This window comes from Heliconius melpomene, chromosome 13, assembly GCF_056956725.1.
Source record: "Heliconius melpomene rosina isolate 202511_hmr_F chromosome 13, ASM5695672v1, whole genome shotgun sequence".
Taxonomy (NCBI): Eukaryota; Metazoa; Arthropoda; class Insecta; order Lepidoptera; family Nymphalidae; genus Heliconius; species Heliconius melpomene.
Genome location: NC_140401.1, coordinates 15543072 through 15560963, shown reverse-complemented (window position 1 = coordinate 15560963; position 17892 = coordinate 15543072). Strand labels below are relative to the sequence as shown.

The window sequence follows — 17892 nt, the reverse complement described above, 5'->3', positions numbered from 1 at the left end:
CAAGTATTAATGTTTAACAGGAAAACTATTAATCAGGAATCGTGTTTACGAATTTCATACAATAACACCATATTTTTTTTTAATATTTTTTTTTTTAGTTATAATAAAAAACCGATAATCCTATACAAGAGCTAAAATAAATCTTTATTTATATACCTATTATTAAAATTTACTTAGTCATGTTATAAAAACATATGTTACAGATCATGCAAAGTGGAGTAAGTCTACCCTGGCAACATACGCCAGTATTAATGCCAGGAGGAAGAAGAAGAAGAAGAAGTTATCAAAAACATACCTATATGTTTTATGTACTTATACTAATATTTTCAGAAACAGAACAGGATATTATCAGAAACTATTAGTTCCATTTCATTTTATTCAGATAGCTTATTTTGCGAGAATCGCTGTAGGCTATTTTGCAACATTTCAATATAACTCACTGATTTGACCACGGCCACGAAGCCGCAGGTAAGAAATATCATATACCATCCTATTCTAAGATCTAATCCAAATAGAACAGAATTACTTGTATACATAGTAGTAGATTCGATTCTCATTAAGCGTATGTTCAAATCTACGACTTCCTGTTTCTCAGTTGAGCAAATAAACTTTATATTATATAGGGGGTTTCGCATATGTCCAGCAATGGGCGAGAAATTGGCTGTGATGATGACGACATATATCTACCTACAAGTGTTCCTTCGAATAGTACAGTAGAAGAAGTTCCCATAGTTCACTCAGGAAGAAAATATTCAAAAAATAAGAAAAATCCTTTTAAATTACGGATGTTGTCACACTTTTTTGGAAAAATAATAGTCAGGATTATGGTTATCTGAAACTTTATCAGTAAATTTAGGTTATAAATATGCCATTCCATTCCACTCCATGATACAAATGTGGCAGAAGGGTTACATGTAAATGACATATACGGTAAAAAGTAAGCTTCATCAAATTTGTATTCAAAGCGTTGCGCACAATACTTTTAAGAGATAGTAATCTCTATGTATTCTATAATAGTGATCATTTTGGCACAGAGGATTTTAACACTTGTGGTTTCTAACGTGATCAGTAACTATAACCTTATTCCAAGGTACAGTAAGCTGCCCGAAATAAGTTCCTTTTTTTTACATTTCAATTACTTTTTGTTAAGTAAAAAAAATATATAATTGAATCTTAGGTTCCCCGATATACCAACTTCTAACATAAACATTATTAATATTTTTGTTTTTAATAACTATAGAATAAAAATCTTAAAATTATTAATGAAGTAAAAAACAGCCTCAGAAATGAGTCATGGCCGTCGTAGGTCACGTGTCTCAGGCCCGGTGCGGTAATGAAATACAATTTATTACTTTATACCTCTATACATTACAAAGATGAACACTATTTATTATTATTTCGAAACTTACCGACCTTTATCTATACATATAATAAAAATGTAACTGACACTGTCTGTACGTGATGGATATGTTTAAAAAAAAAAACAACGAATTTATCAAAGGAATAGAACCCAAAATAATTATTTTTAAATTAGTCTTTTTATTTTAATTTCTTTAGCCTAGTTAGAAAAATCTAGTGTCTCTGTCTCACTTTCCGCAGAATTCTCGAAGCATTCCGGGTTGAGTGTCGGATCCCAACGCCGCGTTTTGTCTCGTTACCATAGAGAGGAGAGGTTTAAATAATTCATCAACTGAACCTCTGTTGCGTGTCAGTCACATGCTTGTGCCACTGCCTATTTTATTTATACATTCATAGGGTTCATAAATAATAAAGTTAAACATATTATTACTAAATGTATCGATATTTAATAAATATTGAAAGCTTTTGTTAACAATACATTTAAGCTATTGAAACAAATGATGAAGATCAATTTAATAATAATAAATCAATTATCTTATTATTATTATAACGATTCGTTTCATCGCCTTCATTTAACTTTTAAAATATTTTTTTATACTTTATATTTTATCTCGTATAGAACTTAGTGTCAAGACGCTCAGTTCTCCATTTTCCCCAACAAGTGCCGACTTGTTGAGCCGTCAACGCCCCACTTTGTTTTGTTAGAAAGTAAATAAAAATAATACATTGCCATGATTGGGGATCGAACCCACGTCTATCACCTTACAAACAGACTGCCCCACAAAATATTTATTATAATAAGTATTATTATAATAACTTTAATACAACAGTTAGGTGTAAAATACATAATTAATGATACAAGCATGAGGTTACAAAACACCACACGACCCAGGCAACATCCGAAAAGGTTAATATGGAATTATGGAAATTAAGCAAAAACTTAGCGGATGTCAACATTAGCCCCTTCTTCGGAGTACAGGTACTTAACGAGTTACAAAAAATATAATTGGTTTTAGTAAAAAGTGCGTTTTAAGTTTTAAAAATTAAGTTTATTGATAATATTACTTACTAGTAGCCACCGTGTGGCTTCGCCCGCTTGTGCTTGTACTTGACAATATAATTACATTGATAGCTAAAGTTTTAGCGAATTTAATAATTCAACTCTAAATTTAGTTTGCCTTTGAAATTATTATCTAATCTTTAAATTAATATTAACAATAATTAACTTATTAGTCTTTTTTATTTCAGTTAGTAAAATCCAGTTACTTCCACTAGTCTACACTTAAATAAGGTAACAAAGAGAACAAACGTCCGTCCAGTCATAACTCATAAAGTGTAAAAGCTAGTGTAAGTATCAAACGCAATATTCAATTGACCCCGAGAGCCCAGCCCGTAAATTAGCGCTTCCCGTCTGACTTTGCGTCTACAGTATTGGCTGTTGATCCTTTAACCCACATTATATGTACGGACGGACGTGCGGACAACAATGGGCGTTAAGTATGTAGTAATATATGTTTTGGTGGATTTAGAACGTGGGAAATATGCTTATATATTTATATTTATATGTTTAGTTTTGGTTAGCTAAATTTTATTCTTATTTCTAAGCTACATTTAATTTAATTAAAAAAATGGCTATGCTAAAACTGGCGGTTCCATTGTTAACACAATAAATTTCTGTATAATTAATGAAAATAATTTAAACTTGTAGTAATATAATTACTCTGAGGTTACTCTGTTCTCTAATTTACTGCTGATTCTCCGCACTAAGGAACAAGGCCAGTCGTGGCGCAGGGATAGGTTGTGGGTTCAGTTCCTACTAGAGGAAATAAAATACTTAATACTTTCATTTCCTCGTTCTGGTAACGAGGAAAATCCTACCGTTGAGTTCCTAGGGTGGGTGGGTCACTAGGGTCCCAGGTTCCCTCTACCTATCCTGCCGCGCCTGCTATAAAGAACAAGACAATGTCATTAGCCATTACATGACAGCATCAATAAAAGCATGTCTTTTGATTTTTATATTTTATGTATTGTTTCTTTATTTTTGTTACATTTGACATTACTTCTTATGGACAAAACCGGTACCAAAAATTATTTACACTCGATATCTAAGAACACGTGGATGTGAAGAAATATTTTCTTAATGCATAACCTGTTCCAAGATGCGCAACTAGCGACTTGTGAAATTTAACCTTACTGGCTTCACCTTGGGAAGCTACTTTGCATGGGTTTTTTAAATTCACAGGATACTAAAAAAAAGATAAGTTATATTCGTTTTCCGCCTCTAAATTCCTTCAATGCCATGTTTTTATGTGAATATGAAATATTAACCAAAAGATAAATATGTTATTACTAGCGGACGCGCGCAGCTTCGCTTGCGTATTTAAGGGTGAATTCTAATAACCCATGAAACATGTGTTCAATGAAATATTTTTAAGAGTCTAAATTTCAAATTTTATAAAAATCGGTGGCGATTTAAAGATTTTTCCATACAAACTTTCAACCCCTTATTTGCACCCTTAGGGAGAGAATTCTAGAAAACAATGAAATACGTGTTCAATTAAATACTTTTAAAAATCTAAATTTAAAATTTTATAAAAATCGGTGCCGATTTAAATTTTTTTCCATACAAACTTTGAACCCCTATTTCACCCCTTTAGGGTTAAAATTTTTCAAAATCCCTTCTTAGTGGATGTCCAGATTACGAAAGTAAACTTTTGTCCAAATTTAACGTTTCTACCATCAGCGGTTACGGCTGTGCGTGCGTCTTACCTCAGTCAGTGAGGACAAGTCCTTTTATATATATAGATTATTGTTATATATTTAATGTTGTTTTCATACATCTCTAAATTAGAATAGTGTTTTGAAGAGTTATATATTTAAATATTGTATATATGTTATTCTGATATTAATTCTATATAGCTGTTATATACATATACATACTAGTCCTTGGTGTATTTACTGCCCACTTGAAAGAGTATAACCATACTTAAGTTTTTTAATATTTTTCTTTCGCAGCCTTGTAAGACAATGTTCGGCGTTGGTTTCCGCTACTTAACACAGATGAAGGTTAACTAAGATTATTGAATAAATATATTCTGTTAGAAATAACACATGAAATATTAAAAATGAAATTAATAGACATTTTTAAGCAAATCGTGATTAAACGGCCATGTCCAAATAATAAGAATTATAAAGTAGCAATCGTGAGTCAAGCTCATGCTTAATTTATTTCATCAATGACTTCAATCGATCGTGGTCACGGAGTACCAGCTTTTAGATGATACTTGTACCATAACAATAAAAAAATGTTTTATAATTAAATCTAGAATAAAAAGATAGATGTTGTGAAATTTCTTGATTTGCACGATTTTTTCTTTTATTTATATTTTGCTGGTAGTAGAATTGATAGCCGTATTGTACTACCGTAGATTAAATTTACTGAATTTTGAGGTTTTAATCTCATAAAATATAATAAAAGAACTAATTGCTTATACTTTTTCAATCAATTGGTCTAAAAATATTAGATTTAAAAGACACAAGTATAGATTTCTAGACATTTTATCACTTAAATTTGAAATCAAAACCTTGAATATAAAGAGTTTATACCTCAAAAGTGAAGTGGGAGTCAAATATCATACGACGAGGACCTCGTCGTCGTCGTAACAAGACGTGGTTGCACGTGTCTGCGCCGGCGCCACTTAACTAAAGTGTTTCCTGGATGCTACTTTTTATGCCCATCTTGCCGTCAATTATTTGTATGAAATACTGAGATTTTATATTTTGTTTATTGTTTGTAGTACGTATTTTATTATAAGAATATTTTGAACTGAGTAAAAGTAGATCATTTGGGATAACACGACTGGAAAATTACATAAAATTAAAATACCACCCGATTTGAGATTAAAATCTACTAAATATTTTTAAATTTGAAGACTTCATAATATCTAAGTTTTATAGCATTCCTAAATAAGCTCTCGATATGACATTTCAGCGCAAGGTCGCGGGGTTAGGTGATAAATGGATAGACACGGAAGCAGAGCAGGTTTTGAATGCCAGTTTGGTCAGCTATTTCATAGGTGGGCGTGAAAATTTTATGTTTCTTCCAATCAATAATTTGCATGGATTTAAAGTTGTGTATTGCAGTTTTAGAATATTTTTATTGGGCACGTCGAGAGAATTGAAGCTTTTGGCTTCATTATGAAGAAAAATAATATATTTACTTATTTTGAATTATATTAAAAATGTATATAAATTAGCAAGACAAATTAGAATTACAGTTTTACATAAAAAAATCTTTAATCTCCGCTATCTAACGAAACAAAATGACGAAATAAACCTTGTTTTATAAAATCTGTTCATTAATTCTGATATTGAGTGAACGTCTCAAGAAGGCAATATGCTTGTAAAATTACACCAGACACTAACGAAATCGAAATCATTTGCGTTTTGCCTTCTTCTGGACCAGTGTTGTAAGTGACAGGTGTCGTTAAATATTATCTGATGAAATTGTCTCTTAAATCTTAATATAGATAGATAGATATAAGGTCCTCGTGGCGCATTGGAACAACGTCTTAGTGAATCCATTATTGTTACGAGTTTGTTTCTATTTGAGGTTCTTTATACTTTAAATGTATGTAATGTATACAAAGTGGAGAATAGTATATATTTTCACTAAGGTGTCAGTGACTACTCTCCATATTGTAAGACTTAAGAGATATGTACAGACCTAAGATTATTAAATAGTATTTTAATACAATACAATATACTTTATTGCACATAAAACTTACACAGGAAATTTTTAGTAGGTATTCTGATTACGGAGAGTAACATGTTGTGATACTCTGTTTTAGTTGTTTTTAGATTTTGAAATTAAAAACTCCGAGAATTTTAAAAAGCTCCGATACTCAAAATTAGATTTATTATAAAAAATAAAGAATAATAGAGTGGAATCCAAACATTAATAAAACTGATATTCGGTGAGACCTTGAAAAGCCGCAGGCTGAGGACTTAGGTATGCCACAATATCACGAGCAAAATATTGAGTAAACCAATTTACAGTGAGTCTACAAAATAGTGTAAATACACTATTTTGTAGACAACTCGCGGCGTTTACTTTTGCCATTCAACACACAATTCCTCGATAATTGGACAGAAAGTGGTGAACGGACTAATAAAATAAACAATGTTGGCACTTTCAACGATTGATTTTTAACCAAAATAGTCCATTTTTTTTCTTTTCACCATGCAGGCGAAGCCGCAAATAAAACCTAGTTTAACATTTAATACACCTGATTTATAACGATTCGTTACATGGGGTATTACTTAACACCTTGCAGTGGCAACATTGACACGCTTCACTGGACCCGTTAAGGCTAAAAAAGTTTAGTTGACCTGCATTAGAATTATTACGAAACACATTTTTTATTTTATTTATTGATTGTTTCAAATATATATTTGAAATAAGTGTAACGAAATTACCAATATGTAACGTTATATGGATATGGTTATCTAACAGTTACTTTATTTTAGCATCATTGTGTATCCCGCATATAATAAGGTAGGCAAAGGGAACCTAGTGTTAAAGAACTCCGTTCCTCACTTTCAGCTAAATTTTTAGGAGATTTTTTGTTGAGGAATCGAACCCACAAGGCTCGCTTTTACAATGTTGTAAGTCAAGATGAGCTATACAGGCTCTTTCTCTGTCTTCTCCGTTTTCTCCTTACTCTTAAAGCAAGCGTAAAGTAGTACTTAATATTTGTTATTATTTTCCATGATGAGATTGATAGATTCATGATTCATCGATAAATTTATGTTTATTTCTTAACTAAGTATTTTAAAACAATTTGTTTTGCTGTTACAATAATCTATGATTTAATCGACTAAGAAAATATACATGTATCATTTAAAAATAATTAAAATTAACAGACTAAAATCCACGACCTCTAGCTTAGAAAATAATCACTTACAGACCACTAGGTCAATTATAATGAAAATATGTTATTATAGTGCAGTAGAACAATATTCCTAATTACATTATATTAATTTTAATAATTAATTATCTCAGTAATAAATTCATCAAATTGTAAACAAGATACCGAGACAAATGATCGTTGAAAGTTATTTATTATATTAATTAATATTTATGAAAGTCCCTGTGGTACATTTAAATGTCAATGCAATATTTGTGGGTTTGAATCCCCGTTAATACAAGAATCGATATCTATAAATAAAATAGACGTTTCCCTTATCTGTTTCAGCAAAGCTTATTGCCACACAGGCTAAGATAGACGAATTAATTAAAAGTATGCAGATTTTTTACATTCGATGAATTATTTTATATAACAATGAGTAACATATAGAAGTAAGTGCGGCGTTGATTTCCGCAATGTCTCGAAAATAATGTGGAAAGTGAGAAACGGAGTGTCTTAACACTAAGTTTCCTCTGCCTACTCTGCTATGAGAATAAAAGCGAAAATTGTTTTTTATATACACAATTATATGAAGTAACATTATTCCCAATCTTACGAATTCCTATTGTTTAATAAGCTAAGCTCGTAAAATATAGTTCCATTATTTTTTCTTATCAGATACCGATTGTAACTCAAGTTACATTCGCTTAATATTAGTATGTTTTGCATTAATATTTAATTATTACTATAATACAATATACTATAATATACTGTATGACTTTAAAAACAAGCAAGTCAAGGTTGTTCGGGCGAAAAGTTGCAAAATATATATGTATAGAGAGAGAATTATTGAGTAAGGTTTAAAGAATAATGATTTCTTATTTATTATATTCTTTTATAGTTATGTGACGCGACGGTTGTGGGTTCGATCCTACTTGAAGAAATTCAATCTTTTCATTACAGGCTCTGGTTATAACAAGACAGCGCGGCGTTGAGTTCCGCGATTTAACACGCAATGTCTCGGAAATCAGGGTATGGAGTGTTTTACCACTGGTTTATTTATAACAAAGTCAATGTGGTGCAGTTGGAGATTGGGTGAGTGAACGTGATGGTTATGGGGTTCATTTTCCTATTTTTTTTTTTGGTAAATAGTGCAGTGTCGGTAATATGTGAGGGGAAATTGGCCACTAAAGAGACTTTTCACTAACAATAAATAAATATCAAAATGTGAATGTATTTAAAGAATATTTCCTATCAAAATATAGGTGCAACAGGGTTAGAATATTGGTAATGCGAATACGGGTACAGGTGTGCAATTCTTCTTAACCAGTTCAGCACCAGGTGTCGTAACAATTGTTGATAGGTACAATGAAAATCTAATTCAATGAAAACTGTTAAACGTAGTGTCTTGTCACTATTTTCTCCATGTAATGATATACGTGAATAACACAATAACATAACAGATACCTATAGTACAACTATAAAAATATATAATAACTTATTCTCCATTGCTTAACATATGGTTATTTCTTTCAAAATTTGTGACTTCTCATAAAATTGAGTGAATACAAGTAAAAATAAAACAGAAACAATCATAAGGCTTGGCTATAAAACGAAAACCGTGAGATACTTGCAGAAACTAAGTTTAGAATGAAAGGAACAACATTAAAATACGTTTTTGTAACTTGTGAAATAAATGAAAATAACATAATTTCTCAACTCAAGTCGAAGTGAAGCTATTTAAAGAACTTACCAGTAATGTAATTCCATTAATTTTCAAAAAGAGGCGGATATTTGGTCAATTCACTAACATCCTTTCATAGCTGCACGATAAAATTTATTAACGAAACAACGAAAAATTGTATAATAAATTAACACATAACTTTGTAAATGGATTTTGATTCGCTTTTATTGTAATATTGTTTCATCGTCACAGCGATTTTGTTTTTTATTTAAAGTTTCGATGTTATTTTTAGCGCGCAACTACACTCCCTCCTTTCGACTCGGTCACTGACTGACTAACATAAGTTGAAAACTGGCTGGCGGCTAATGCTTAGCTTTTATTTTGATAGTAATATTCAACAAATCATTACTAAATTTAATATTAAATAATATGTTTTTTGTAATATTTTAATTAGTATAGAATTAGAAAAGTTTAAAAAGTCAAAAAATACTTTCTTATTGTGAATTGTTGGTAAATGGATTGACATATTGTTTTACTGACACCTAGCGCAATTAACACAAACTACTTCAATATAGTTTTAATATTCAAAAAGAGATGGCGCTACTGAGCAACACTCAGAAGGTTATATAGTACGTTCTTCTATTATAAGACAGATGGCGGTAATTTTTGAAATTGGGATATAAAAAAATCCTTAATATAATACATATGAATGATTTATTAATTTTAGGCATAAAATTTGATTACATAAATAGTAAATACTAATGGACAGAAAATATAATAATATATTATTTCACCTTAATCTCACTATCTGCCTTTATTGTTAATAGGTGCACCACTGCTTGTTGCTGAGTTACCCCCAAGTACTCTTATTCCAAGATCGTCGTAATCACCATCTGTACCAATTTCCTGTAGTGTAATTTCTTCAGAAGATTTTACATCTTCCTTTTCATGTTCAACGTTTTCATCAGTTTCTAAAGATTCACCAGTCATTAACGCAGGAATATCCAAATTATCCATGTCGTCGCCATTTTTTCTACGATATAAACTACTGAGAACAATTTTACGATTAAACGGCCCGTTTTCATCGGAACCCACTAACGACAAATGACGACATCTGGTACCTGGCTTATGATTAGATTGGGAGCAGATTGGAACATGTGTGTTTAATCTAGATGTAAGTAAATTGTTCCCTAAAGGTATTATGCCTAATATTCGTGGAGGATTGGAAGAAGACATCAAAACAGTTTCTATATGTGGCAATTCGTGTGGTGACAAGCAACCTTTTATTGCAAATCGCTTATAATATTCCTTGGGATCTCCTAATAACACTGGGTTTAATTTTACATTGTCCATTCTAATGCTGTTTCCATTTGAATCAATTAATGCACCAGCGACATGAGATATTCGTATACCATTATTTTGTAAGGCATTGATTAAGAGCACTTTTAAAGTGTTAATGTCTACGGCAAACTTTGCGAACCACTTATTATTCTTCAGATTGTTCATTTGTGAACGTAGCCAGAACTCGAATTGGTTAAGATGAGGAATATTTTTTAAATGGTGATCGGGTATACCCATTTCTTTGTCCAACCCAGGAGTTACACGGTGAGACTGCTTTGGTACGTGTACATGTCCTGTATGAAAACCTTCCAACGGTAGTAGGGTGTTAATATGCACTTTAGGACCGGTTACTTCAGTTAAGTCAACTAAATCTGTATCTATTGGTTGACCTGAAATCCATGAGAATGGACTTTTGTTTTTTTTATTAAGCATTTCCATTATGCGTAGAACATGATCCATTCGTTTTTTAGGTGGTCGGAGAACGTTCTTAGTTAATGTTGTGTATAAATTAGTTACATCTTTTAAAGGAACTTCGTCAGTATCCGAATCCGGTTCGACACCTCTATGACCATCGCGCTTAGGAATCCCAGGATATTTCTGTGAATGAGTTCCCCAGTGCAAATGGCGGTTTCCAGTTTCCTTTGGTTTTTTGTGCATGTACATATTGTAATGATTGTAGACAGATGAATCAGTATCTGGAAAGGCATAGATGTTATCTTCTCCAATTAACGTATATGACATATTTGAACGGAATAGCTCATCGATTGTATATGTTACGTTTCCTTCCAATATGTCGTTAGTATCTATTGGTAAATCTGGTAAAACTCTTTGTCGGTCAACACTTGGTATATGCAGGGTTACTTCACCGTATACGTTTTTATATAAATAAACAATTAATCTTTCTTTTTGAGGCACTTGCATGTCTGACACTCGCAGTCCTGTGACGCTTTTAGGAATACAGTAGCATTGCTCATGTGGGACGTTATTTAATGTTGATGAAACTATACCGTGCGTACCGTGTGGTCTTCTGGAAAATTAAATTTGAACAAAACTTTTATTTGATAACTTAAAAAAATATATTAAGAAATATTAAATTATTTCTTTATGTACTAAACATTTTATTCGATCATCATAATATATTACCTTGCAGCAATTGTTACAACTATGCAACAGCATAGTAGGATCTGAAACGAAATTATGCATTAAATTTTGCAATAAACATAGATTTTTTGGTCCTTGGATGCATGCGTGAGTAAGTGCAAGCTATGGAATGATCTTCCTTTTAAAGTCTATTCTTAGCACTATGGCGTGAGGGCTTTCAAGTATGAGGTTTAGGTACACTTTCATACTCAAGGCAGGCAACACATCTGCAATCCCCTCAGGTTGTATATACCTATCCGTGGGCAAAGTTTCCGCCTATCAGCACGTTACCCTCTTTTGCAATAAAAAAATGAGACAGTAGGATTTACACCCGAAGAAATGATTTTATGTTAATTATTTTCATTTCTCCGCTCAGGTAGACAAAGGGCAGTGTTAAATTCCGGCACTCTATATGAAATTTCACGTTATTTAGGGGAAAGTGGGGAATGGAGTAAATGCTTTAGTGTTAAGATACTCCTTTCCCCAATTCCCACTTCCTTTTTTCTAATTTTTGTTGGTATGCGGTAAATACGTATAGCTTCTTAGTTATATTACGTACCTGAAATATTCCCATGACGTACAAGAGGACTACACTACTAAACTAATAAAATTTTGTCAACGCCATCTAATTTATAATAGCGCTAATTAAAAAAAATTAAGACAATTACCAACTAAAACTAAATTTACTAACAATTAACTGAAACAAATAACATTATCAATATAACTTTGTAACGGTATATATTAAAATATAAATTAACTAATATAGTGGCCTGGTTTTGTGTGTAAATTTATCGTTCTTTTACACTCCACGATCGGTCCGGAGTCTCATATAAAATTAATCTTACATTCTTAGTTTGATTAATAGATGTCTTCTATTAATGAAACTTAAATGTCTGTTTACTTAGTTTCACCCTATATCTCACTCATAGCAGAGGTAACATAGATTTAAGACACTCCGTTCTCTACTTTTTCCTGAATTTTTGACGTATTGTGTGTTCATTGGTCAGTATAGTCAATTTCATCATATAGTAATTCACTTTAATACAATAATAACGATTTTAATAAACTAAGTATATTATATTATCACACTAGGTTACGCTTATGCCGATAATAGCCGTTAAATGTATAGAGCATAATTAAAGAATATTTTATATTTTTACAAATTTCATATTACAATTACCTACTTTTTCAATTTACTTTAATATTACTTTTTTGTAAAAAATTAACGCAGCCAGATTAAATACTAGAACTAGAGGATTCAATGTAGGTACCATAAATGCCGGTTTCGGTAGCTACTTATAAAAAGAAAGACAATTTATTAATGACATTTATATATTACTATATTCCATTTACTTAGTACTGGTTGAAAAAAAATAATTTGACTTGCCGAATGAAAACTGCCATTGACAGTTGTCACCGACTAAAAAAATGTTATACCGTATATCCAATTCATTTCAAGCTCGCTTAAATAAAATTTCCAATAAAAATTTCTTTTTAAGCTATCTCCTTGAAAAAAAGAAAGGTAGAGACTTTAATGTCTTTGTAAGAAACAAGAGCTATACCAATCCTACTGGAATTCCAGGGTGTGGGGCTGGCAAGGGTGGTGGAGCTGGTGGATCTATCAGAGAATCTGGTGGTAGCTTAGGCCAGTATGGAACAGCTCAGGAGGAACAATTCTTCTTTAATAAACAGAGAGAGCAATTGGAGAAACTGAAGAAGAAACTTAAAGAAAGTAAAGTCGGTGATTTAACTCAAAAAAAGGAAAAGTGAGGTTTTTTTAAATATGAATTGATCAATGAATAAATTGTGAAAAAAGTGTAATAAATAGTTTTAAAATGTATTCTATTATTTTTTCTTAAAATTATAAGATTAATCATATCTTTTTAGTTTACGATATTATTTTGTACCTATAATAGATATATATACCGACGGTATATTATTTTATAATTACCATATTACATAAGGAGAATATGTATCGTCTTTCGAGAATAATATTTTTTTCTTCTGTAATACGCACTATAGTGCTGCCTTTTGTAAAGCGTAAAGATCTACAATCCTCCCTTACACTTTAAGAGAAGAACTACTATTAAGATATAATTTCGTGTTTGTTATATGGGAGTCCCTTTAAATATTAAATATATTCAGATTTTTAGTATTTGTTGTCATAGAGGTAACAGAATTATATCGTTTTTAAAAATTTAATTTATTAAATTATATATCACGGTTTGTGAAAGTTTTACTTTTTGAGTGAAAGTTTTACTTTTTGAGTACGGAACCCTGAAAATAGATGGAATAGTCCTACGGTACGATTGGTATATAAAATACAGTATCTTACACTAAGTGCTCTCGACTTATCCTGTGATTAGGGAAAAGCGTGAAGCTGAAAAATAAAATAATTAATGAAATTCAATAAATAATATTGCTATAGTTTTTAGTTACTACATACTTACTGTACCGTAACATTATTCTGGTTTATAATTTAGATTAGTATTTATATTTGTAATCTGTATTTTTAAATACAAAAGATATATTTTTTTAAATATATCTACAAACTTCAAAAATGTCATTATATACCTTCTAAAAAATTTTGATAATGTCAAAATATACAGTGAATTTTTTCTCATACATAGCTACCCTCTACCCCACAGCTTTATCCAAGACTTATTTCGACAAATTAGTTGGCAAATGTGGATTTTTATCGTATTTAATACTATACAAACGATATACTAAACGTCCAGATAGTAAGGATCCTTCCAGGGAAGAGCAGGTCGATACAGTAAAGATGCCAGGATTCGTTGATCCACAAACAATGCATGAAGAAGGTTACTTCACCCAAAAAGCAAAGCAACAAATTGAAGAACTTAAAAAACGTCTTGACAAGCCGAAAGCGGAGAGCGGTGAGAAGAAGGAGTAATCAGATAGATTTTTGTTATAAATTATATTCTATTTAATGAATACTAGTATGTTTTTATTTATTTTACTGTACTGTGTCTCAAGCTTTTGGTGGGAACAACAAGTCATATTTTAAATTCATATATATAATTGATTTCATTCTAATTGCTATATTTAAGTTTTATATTAATAGCTCTACTCATATTTGCTATGGTCTACAGCACATAGCAGGATAGTCAGAGGGGACCTGGGAACCTAGTGTAGTAAAGACACTTCCGTTCCCCACTTTTCGACGAATTCTGGAGGCATTGCACATTTTAATTCCTCGAGTGGGAACCGAAACTACAATTTATCGCGTTATACAAACTTGAAGTAACGTCTTAGGCCACTGTAACTATTTCTTAAAGAACTATAATAAGAAAAAATCTAAAGACTGAAAGAAGAAAAAACTCTAACGTCCAAATTCGCTGCTTTTTGTTTTCATATGTATGCCACTCTAAAAATACACTTTATTCCCATGCAAAAATAAAAACTTTATCAAAAGTAATACAAAATAGATGGTATCGTTCAGTTTATTTAGTTGATCAAGTAGCGGGCGAGCGATGGTAGGAAGACAGTGAGATCTCACAGATTGGCCCCACGCTGCGCACGTCATACGCGGCTTCTGGGCACTTGCGCGTACGCATCGTGCTGGTAGGGTTCACAGAAAAAAAAAAATATAAATATATATTTTTTAGCTTCACGCTGTATTTCGTATATAGCTGGGTAAGTAGAGGGAACCTAATGTTACTCCGGCTCATTTCTCCCTTTCCACCGAATTAGCATTGTTTATAGAATGGTGGAATCTATAAACAATGCTAATTCATGCAGAATGGTGGACGAAATGAAAGTATAAAGTCGACATTATTAGAGTAGAGGATGGATTTTATTTTAAATACTTTTATTACCCCGCCCCCTTTCTCGCTTCTAATAGAAATTATAAACAGCCTAGAAATACATACTTGGATTTTCTTATTTAAAAGTCGCAAATAAAATTAACGTTAACGTGTTACAAAATATCACTTTAGTAACATAATTTTATAATATTATCTTTACTAAGTTTTTTTTTCCTTTTACTAAGTTGAAATGTCATTGTAAGAAAGAAAATCTATTTCTATACATACAGGTATATATTACAAGACTTTTATTACACAAAATGGTTTTACATAATTAATTTATTGAAGAAAACAATATTACAATTCGAAGTTAAATTTATTTTGCCCTGAAGACAAAGCTATGTAAATATGCGTAGACTCATTATTAGAACAAATAAAGGTAGATCAAATCAGTTGTGTTAATTACACTAATTATTTATTTTCAACATTTTACGATGTCACACGTTATACGGAATATCTTAATGTGTTAATCCGTAAGACTGTGAAACCATTCGATGGTGAAAATAAATTATTCATTAAATATTTGAAGTAATAAACTTTAAATAAATAATAAACTAAGTGTGATGCTAGTCCAAAATATTTTTGTTCTTCAGTTCCTTTCTTTCAGTTTTTCTTCTGAGAACAAAAATTATATAATTTTTATGTTTATTTTTATGTTGTCGAAGTGGTAATATTATTAATATTATATTATTAATATTTGTGCTAAATTCAGAACACAGTCAAAGAACAGAACTTAACGCTGCGATAGTGTCTTACCAGAGCGCGAAAAAGAAAATTATTCGCAAATAATAATTCTCACGAGTGGAGATCGAACTAACAATCATCGGCTTTACATACAGGCATTATTCCACTGCGCTCCTATGACCAGTTATTATATAAAAACATATTTCTAATATATTTGGCTGTAATCAGTACATATAGAATATGATAGTGACAGTGAGGTCCAATCCGAAGCTCCCGCTGTCACGAGCGCCCGCGCCGTCCCGGCCGACGTGGAATGTGCTTGGAATAAATCATCAAACTATTTCATTATTTTGTGCTTAGTTTTAACTGATAACGCTATTTTAATTAAATATTTATCTGCATACATTTATATGTTTGCTGTAATTGAGAAAACTGATACCTATTTTATATCCTCTCCCCCCAATTTTATCCCCCCTTTCCTCATTCCAATTTATCCGCTATGTTTCAAAGGTTGTCTGGTAGAGATTGCTTAAAGCAATAAGATCGCTTTTACATACGTGTTTTTTTCTTTCATTCATTTTTATGTATGTTGTTCTTTCTATATATTTCTTTTATGTGTGCAATAAAGTATATTCTATTTTATTTTATACTTCAAAAACTATGTTCCTCATTTTCTCTCACGACCTCATCTTCTTCTTTGCACTCTCTTGTTTATGAACTTTCGGGATATTGTGTCATGTGTACATACCACAGTGTGGAAATGATAATAATATTTTTTTTTCTGCCGGGAATCGTATTTAAAACCATCGCGTTTATAGTTGAATAATATCCTACTTGGCCACGACGCGACGGCGCAGTAAGTAGTTGACTAGTATATTAAAATAAACATTGGAAAAGTATAAAGACTTTTACAGAATAATGAAGATCAATAGGTGGTAGCTACAAAAACTCTAATATAACCACGGTTTACTTCTTATTTACAAGGGATATCTAAATAAATATATTATTATAGTATTTTTGTTTTATATTTTGCAAAACTTTGAGTAAATAGGGTTCCCAAAATTCCCACGCAGCGGGGTGTCAGGTCTCGCTGCATGATACAGATTGTCTTCACAGAAGTTCAGGTTGCTCGACTTTTAAAATAATTGTATATTTTTGGATATCTGGAAATTAATTAAAAGTTATTATTTTATTAATAAGTTCTAAGAAATAGAAAAAATAAGTTTTTCTTAATATTAACACTTTGGCAAGTGGAAGTCTCATATCTGAATATGTCTCGTAGCAGGTTAAGCATGCAAAAGGCAGATAGGCAAAGGGAGCCTAGTGTTAAGACACTCTGCTCCTCAATTTCCGCAGAATTCTCAACGCATTGTTGAGTGGTGGAACGCGAAATAAATATTCGTATACCTAACTAATTTAAGCAGGCGAAGCCGCGCGAGCGCGCTAGTATATTAGACATAAGTTAAAATATAATTTGCTCTTTGTCTCCAGAATTCGGCGGAAAGTGGGAACGGAGTGTCTTAACACTAGGTTCCTTCTGCCTACCCTGCTGTGTACGGGACAGCGTGAACCTAATTTTTATTTAATGGCCTCATTTTTTAATGACAAGTGCAAAAAAATTTGCCAGTATCACGTATATTAGAGGACACACGAATAAGATGAAGAAGCTGATTTTGTGGAATATTATGAAAATTATGTAATTTATTTAATAGTAAAGCTATTTATTATACCCATATATTGAAATTGACGTGACTTGATGACGTACAGCAGATAAGAAATCAATTTTTTACGTAAGTTCTAAGTAAAATGTTCTTTGAATGACTAATTGTGTTTAATTAGAGCTGATAATTAATGGTAAAAAAGTAATTGTAGAAATAAACAAATATATATATAAATATAGCGTAATTTAAAAACATTTAATTTTATTTTACAGTTTGGTCCAAAACTT

The 17892-nt window shown here is 31.4% G+C and overlaps 2 protein-coding genes across 4 annotated transcripts in view; both read right to left on the bottom strand.

Moving 5' to 3' along the window:
- The window catches only part of LOC146533122 (torso-like protein), a 46874-nt gene extending 37575 nt beyond the window's left edge, over window positions 1–9299 (bottom strand). For all 3 annotated transcript variants that reach the window (XM_085196854.1, XM_085196855.1, XM_085196856.1), the window contains exon 1: window positions 9022–9299. The gene's annotated coding sequence lies outside the window, so the exon portion shown is untranslated. The remainder of the gene's footprint in view (window positions 1–9021) is intronic.
- Window positions 9300–9686: 387 nt separating this feature from the next.
- LOC146533121 (uncharacterized) lies at window positions 9687–11747 on the bottom strand. The gene is made up of 2 exons (XM_085196648.1): window positions 11437–11747; window positions 9687–11320 (listed from the first exon to the last, which is right to left on the bottom strand). Exon 2 carries the CDS (start codon window positions 11212–11214, stop codon window positions 9757–9759), a length of 1458 nt encoding a protein of 485 aa, XP_085052774.1. The 5' UTR covers window positions 11215–11320; window positions 11437–11747; the 3' UTR covers window positions 9687–9756.
- Between the last annotated feature and the right edge of the window lie 6145 nt (window positions 11748–17892).

Bases quoted from the DNA above. Each gene is read 5' to 3' on its own strand.
- LOC146533121 (XM_085196648.1), bottom strand. From the start codon at position 11,214: ATGCAAGTGCCTCAAAAAGAAAGATTAATTGTTTATTTATATAAAAAC.